The sequence below is a fragment of the Ostrinia nubilalis genome, chromosome 1 (genome assembly GCF_963855985.1).
Source record: "Ostrinia nubilalis chromosome 1, ilOstNubi1.1, whole genome shotgun sequence".
Taxonomy (NCBI): Eukaryota; Metazoa; Arthropoda; class Insecta; order Lepidoptera; family Crambidae; genus Ostrinia; species Ostrinia nubilalis.
Window position 1 is genome coordinate 9,678,165 of NC_087088.1, and position 6,488 is coordinate 9,684,652.

The following is a 6,488-nucleotide window of genomic DNA, read 5'->3' on the forward strand; positions in this document are numbered from 1 at the left end:
TGAGCCCTTCTTGCAATAGTGCAACGATTTGTGCTGCTTCTGAAGGTGTAAAATCCCAGGTAAAGTGTCAAAAGAAGCGGAGATGTGTATGAATCAACGTGTGAAAGCAAAAATCCGAAAACGCGTGCTTTTATAGGGGGTAAATAGGCCGCAACTCGCGACGTATCAAACAGTTCATACATGTCTTTTTCGTTACTTCTTCACATCAGCCGGAATATCTTTTTAAATAATGGTATGATTTAAATGAATTTGGTATCAATTTAAAGATAAAAGTTGAATCTTTAAAACGGTGCCACTATTTTTGTTCCTAACAAATTCGTTAGTACACAAGATCGCGTGGAAACAACTTCATGTAAGTGATTCCATACTTTTGCTCGCGAGTGTATTATACTATTATTAGAAATCTCTTTTTACTCACAGGGAAAAAAAGAAGCACAAAAGATCCCATATGGGTCGCTCGCTGACATCGCTGAGCACTATGCTTAGGCTCTACATGAGGTACTCAGAAAGGTTTTTTTTGTTACAGATGTGTGGCCACTTCATCAAGACTGGACTGTAGAAGATTGTATCCGATTTCAAGAACTGTGTGTAGAACAGCAATTCGTAGGTATTTGCAAAGAGGTTGGCAAAGATCCTTTGAATCCCAATGAGCCATTATTGACTTTAGATCTTATCGATACATCGACAGACGAAGACATATATCTCAATAAGCAATTGGTTGCTGAATGTAGAGCTCGTCTAGCATCATCTTCTACTTCTTCTTAGTATTTTAATAATATTTGTGTATAGTGTAGTGTATCCTGCTTTTTTATTGTTATCGCACTGTTTTTTTATGAGATATGATTTAGTATTTTCTGGCAAAAGTAAAGCCACACTTTATAGTTTTGTATTAGTGGCATACAAAATTTAGCATGCTGTGAATTAATTTATGTCGACTTAAGTTGTGATACGTTTAGAAATATTGCCAGAAAAAACTAATGATTATATAAAATTTGTTATCTGTTATGTTTCATTATTATATAAAACAAAAGACTATTTGAGTTTCGTGTCAAGGGGTTCAATTTTATTAATAGTAAAACCTGCACTGAAATAGATATGTTTAGGGCTTCCTAAATAATGTCTATTCAAATATGAAATTCTGTCAACGTTATTTTACATTTACTCAAAGTTTGTAGTTCCCTTTGATGCGCGACTAATTATGACGTCTATGTATGAACCAATTTCAACATTGATACGCATGACTTAAATTCGTTACGACATTCCGTTTATTAAATTCATCTGCTTGATAATTTAATAATTATATCTGAAACCTGCGGTCGGATTATTATAGTATAAGCACTATGATATCATAATGAAGGTAGCACAAGACATTACATAAAAATCTAGATAGTTTCGAAAAATATTAATTGAAATGACGCTTGTGATTGTTGTACGAATTTCTATATTTAATAGTTTTCGTGTCGGCTTTAAAAACATCGCACAGATTAGTATCATTAAAGTGCTGACTAGTAACTATTATAACGTTTTTGTTTAAGAATTCTCACTCAAAATCTATGAAATATCTGTATTTGCACTCACCAGTTGGCGCCACTGGCTAGTAGGACCTGTGGCGCACAGCTAAGCGGTATCTCTCAATCTACAGCAATGGATCACTGGTCTGTTTTCATTTAATATAAGTATCATTTTATTTGCAAGGTTATTTATAGGTTGCAGTGCTTTTAATCACATTATACAGGAACGAAATTCAGTTATAGGTTTCTTCAGGTATATTTCAACTTTATGTTATTAATAACAGAATAAAGTTATTAATTATGTAGTTTAGTTCTGTGATTAATGACATAGGGACATAGTTATATAAGCAAAATAATATTTTGCAGATTATGCATAATAGTTGTATCAGATTTTAATTATCACGGTACGACAGTTATTTACTCCAGTTACTTATAATTCCCAGGTAATAAATATATTGCAAAATATATTCTTGACTGTGCATATATCTACATACATGATTGTCTTCTAGGTGTCGTTTTATAATTATTAATTGTCATACTCGAACATAGCACATGCAAACAAAATAAAAAAACATACATTTAATATTCTTGTTTTATTTTACACTTGCTGTAGGTACCCCCGCGACTTCTCACGCGTGAAGTTTGAATAAAATTTCAAGTTTTTCTTTACTGCTCCGTGTCGCTATTGGCTGAAGGGTGAAGGCACGTGAAGGTGAAGTTATACAGGGTGGAAACGATAAGTGATCTCACTCAATTATTTCTAATCTACATAAAATATCGAAAAACTGGTTACTGATCCTGAAAGTGCTTTACGAGCTCTTTCAAACGGCATAAATAATAATTTACAGAATAAACTAGATCTATCCGAAAATTCAATGTTTACAGCTTGCAGCAATGAAGCACTTTCATGATCCGTAACTAGTATTTTTATTTATCTGGTATAGTTTAGAAATAATCGAGTGAGATCACTTATCGTTTCCACCCTGTATAGCCTACAGCCGTCCACGATAAATGGGCTATCCATCCAACACATTTTTTTTTCATTTCGGACCATAGTTCCTGAGATTAGCGCGTTCAAGCAAACTAAACTTTTCAGCTTTATAATATTACTAGCTTTCCGCCCGCGTGAAAAAAGGGTTGCTTTTAGGGTTTTCCCGGAAATTAAAGACTAAACTAAAATAACAAAAATAAGCCAAGTGCGTGTCGTGCTTGGACGAATATTTATTCGTCCAAGGTGTCGTGGCACGCGCAGTTTGGGGTTCCGTAGTTGTCCGTCGTTAACACAATATATTTCAAAAGCAAGCAAGCAATAACTTCATGTAAAGTCACTATTATAATTTTCTTCTTAGGAATTTTCACTAGTTAAGAAATTGTATAATACATGAGCTTAATGACTATTACTCTTAAACTAACTGATGTATATCTTAACCGCTATAGTTTTCCTTGAAAGTTCATGAAAAGTAGTATCATCACGAAGTTTTCCAGATTTTTAAAGCCAACAGTTTAGTTTTTAGAGGGGGGGGGGGGGGGGGGGGGAGAGGAAAAACATTTTTTTTAGCAATACGCAGTCTGTTAGGGTCCTAACGAATATTAGTAAAATAAAATAGTGGACTGTATAAAAAATAGGTGCTGTAATTCTCGCCAGCCTAATTACAGAAAATTATCTAAGACTACGCGGTAATCGTGCGTCGACGGTGGTGTCCAAAGGCGAGTGTGTGACCCGAGCGCAGCCGATGATGACGCTGTCGGCCCGAGGTGACGTTAGTCATCGTACGCCGCCCGCACGTCTCCTCCCGCGCGTTGTTGGGTTCCCAACACAGTCCAATGTAGTAAATATTTTTGTCTCTTACTTATTAACAATCCAATATGCCAATTTTTAATAACAAACTAATTTTGGTGAAAAAGTGCCTAATTAATAGCTAAATAAGTAATAAAATAAAATGCTATATTTATATAAATATTTATTTCTTTAATGGAGATATTTCACTTTCGCAGTTCTTCTGTAGATATTCCATATTTCTTTTTGAGTGCATCAATTTCTTCCTGTTTCTTTTCAACATCCATACCTTTAAATGCTTTGTTAGATCTGTAATACAGAACAACTAAATATCTGTTACAAACGTTAAATCCAGATAAATGATCACAGGCATTTTTGGCATCAAATATGTCCTCATATACAATAAATGCTGTTCCTCGCGTTTCTGGTGTATTACCCCTGTAACAAAATTAATAAACTTTATGAAAAGTGACAAAGTACTTTTGCAAAGTATAAAAATGAAGTTTTTGATATGGTTTTATTTTGTTCATTTTCTAAGATATAGCTTGTTTAACAAAACTTACACGCGTATTTGGCGAATGGCTCCATATTTTCCAAATATGTCATACATTTCCTCGGCTGATATTTTATATGGCAAGTTTCTCACATATAAAATTCTATTTACTTCGGGTGGAAGACGCACCTAAAAACATACAAGTTGATATGAATTGGATGATTTGCTAACAAAATTATTAATTACATGCCATTTTCAATAAGAAAAGGTAATTACCTAATTTATTACTTAAAATTTAGGTTAAAATTAGGTAAAGAGTAAAATACTGAGAATGGTGGTACTGCAGTATAAAACATTTTGCAAATACATGCTATACATAATGTAATAACGTAGCTTTCATATTATCAAAATAGGAACATTTAAACTTACATTTGCTCGCCTTTGAAGTGCTAAAGCCATAGTTTTCAATTGCAATCTAATACAATTAGTGTACCTAAATATTGAGAATGAATGACCAAATTAATATTCAAAATCGAGATAAGATCAGCAACTAGTAATCAAACAATTGTAATTTATTTATGTAAAGAGTCGAAATTATTTGTATCAAACTCAAACAATGAAAAATCATAGCATTTTTCGATCAAACTCAAACTGACGCGCAGACACAGACTGACATTAATGACACTTGTGACTTGACAGTTTATTTTTTTTTTTTTTTGGTTTCGTTCTTTCCCGTAGATAGAGATATTCTCTATCTACGTTCTTTCCTCTTGCAGGAAAAGGCAAAGGCATTCGCCATACAGCCAAGTCTTCAGTTTGTATTCACGGAGACGGCGCGAGAGAGAGGAAACATTTTCATTTTGAAGCCGACTGAGTAATTTCCCTTCAATATTATTTTTTTCCCTTCAACTTCGGCTTTGAATTTCTTCAAATTTCTTCTTTAGTGGTAACTAAGAACTTGTATAATGCTACGAAACAGTTTTCATTTTTGAGAAGATCAGGTAGAGAGCGCGGGATGACTTCTGGTTCTTTATAAACTTGTAATAAGTCTTCTATCAAAATGAGTCTTTGGAGTGAAAATATAGAACACTCGAAGAATATGTGATGGAGGGATTGATTAGCTTGATTGCAGAATGAGCATGATGGGGAGGTGATCATGTTCATCCGGTGGAGATGTTCATTAAAACGGCCATGTCCAATTCTTAATCTTGATATGTAAGAATAAAACTTTCTGTTCTTATAGGTTCCTTTTGTAAACCAGGGCTTTCCTATTCCATGGTTAATCTGGTGGTACCATTTTCCTTTAGTTTGAATACTTTCTTGCCAATGGTCTAGCCATTTTTTCTTCATTAGTTCTTTTAAAAGGGTTGAACAGTCTGTATATGATATTTTGATCTTTTTAACAGGTACTACATCTGATGTGTTTGTTATAAGCTTAGCTAAAGTGTCTGCCTCTTCATTGCCCACCACGCCCACATGTGAAGGTGTCCAGAAAAAAATAATATCTCTGCCCATGTTACATAGTTTGTGATATTTTTCTTTTATTTGAAAAATAATATAGTTTGTTTTTGCGTTATGACACGGGTTCGACAAAGCTTCTAAAACACTCATGCTGTCGGAAACTATTATCCATTTTTCAATGTTTGAATGCTCAATGTACTCCAGAGCAGCCAGCACTGCGCATGCCTCGGCAGTATACAGGGTGTTGATTTCAATACCCGCCATATTTAGGGAGTAGATTAAGTAGCTTATTCTGATCACGAATCAGCAAAAAAACTGACTTCCAAATTTTTTATTATTATTTTTTAAATATCTACGATTTCCATAATCGACCACTACAGTGCAGAATAGTCCCCCAACGCAAACGGCGCGCGGCGCTCACCCGGTGACCCGGGCAAGCGCTGCGCCCCCCGTCCCGCGCCCCACTACCCGCGCTCGCCCATGAGTCAGTCAACTATCAGCCACAATCAGCTGTGAGTTCAAAGACGACTACTGGACAGAGCTTAATCCAAATCTACCCTAAAAATGTAATAAGTAAATTAGTTACTTACACCTTATCATGTTACGAGTTTATTTGTTGTTCTAAAAACTAATTAATTAAGTACTCTTTAATTAATAAAAAAACCTTTTACACGAATTTGCTTCCTTCCGCAAAATATTTTTTTTTACAGAACCTACATTATTATTATTTTTTAATTAAACCATGCTTTTATGTGTGTGATAAGCTTGTACCTACTTATCATTCAAAAGTACTGTAAACAGATGACAATAATGCTCTTTCATACAGGTTCGTTATTCCTTACATTTCCAGCTCTCTACCTTAATAACTTTTACGTCTTTACGATAGTAATTATTAAAATAAAACTTAACTTACTTAATACCGCAAACTGAACACCTAGAAAATCAAATAACACACTGGCAAACTCTTGTTCCTTCACTTTCGATAGGAGATAAGACAAGATTTTGTTTTTAAACTCGATTGATTTCAGTACCTAAACAAAATTTCATATCTTAACCTCGTAAGTCCCCGCGTACTTGTACAAGTACAAACTAAGCATAGTAGTTCAGACCTGACATTTAAACTACATAGCAAGAGTAACTGCCTAATGTACTTACCCAAGTACAAATTTTTCTTTCCCCATTTACCGGGTAGTTTTTTTACAATGGCAAAAATGATACGACCATACTCATTCAATACTCTATGGTC

The 6,488-nt window shown here is 34.4% G+C and overlaps 2 protein-coding genes across 5 annotated transcripts in view; one reads left to right on the top strand and one right to left on the bottom strand.

Moving 5' to 3' along the window:
• The window catches only part of LOC135071497 (tudor domain-containing protein 7), a 37,274-nt gene extending 35,180 nt beyond the window's left edge, over positions 1-2,094 (top strand). For all 4 annotated transcript variants that reach the window (XM_063965278.1, XM_063965301.1, XM_063965294.1 and 1 more), the window contains one exon: positions 527-2,094. In XM_063965278.1, the coding sequence (XP_063821348.1) occupies positions 527-765 (239 nt within the window). In that variant the 3' untranslated portion in view covers positions 766-2,094. The remainder of the gene's footprint in view (positions 1-526) is intronic.
• Positions 2,095-3,455: 1,361 nt separating this feature from the next.
• Positions 3,456-4,463, bottom strand: LOC135075696 (splicing factor 3B subunit 6). Its single transcript, XM_063970152.1, has 3 exons — positions 4,211-4,463; positions 3,852-3,970; positions 3,456-3,726 (listed from the first exon to the last, which is right to left on the bottom strand). The coding sequence occupies exons 1-3, from the start codon at positions 4,238-4,240 to the stop codon at positions 3,495-3,497; spliced, it is 381 nt and encodes a 126-aa protein (XP_063826222.1). The 5' UTR covers positions 4,241-4,463; the 3' UTR covers positions 3,456-3,494.
• Positions 4,464-6,488: the final 2,025 nt, after the last annotated feature.

What these genes read in the sequence shown, in the direction of transcription:
- LOC135075696 (XM_063970152.1), bottom strand. Translation starts at nt 4,240, where the DNA reads ATGGCTTTAGCACTTCAAAGGCGAGCAAAT. An exon ending in CACTTCAAAGGCGAGCAAAT is followed by an intron (nt 3,971 to 4,210) that starts GTAAGTTTAAAT and finishes GTATGTTTTTAG; the next exon opens with GTGCGTCTTCCACCCGAAGT. An exon ending in GCCATTCGCCAAATACGCGT is followed by an intron (nt 3,727 to 3,851) that starts GTAAGTTTTGTT and finishes ATTTTGTTACAG; the next exon opens with GGGTAATACACCAGAAACGC.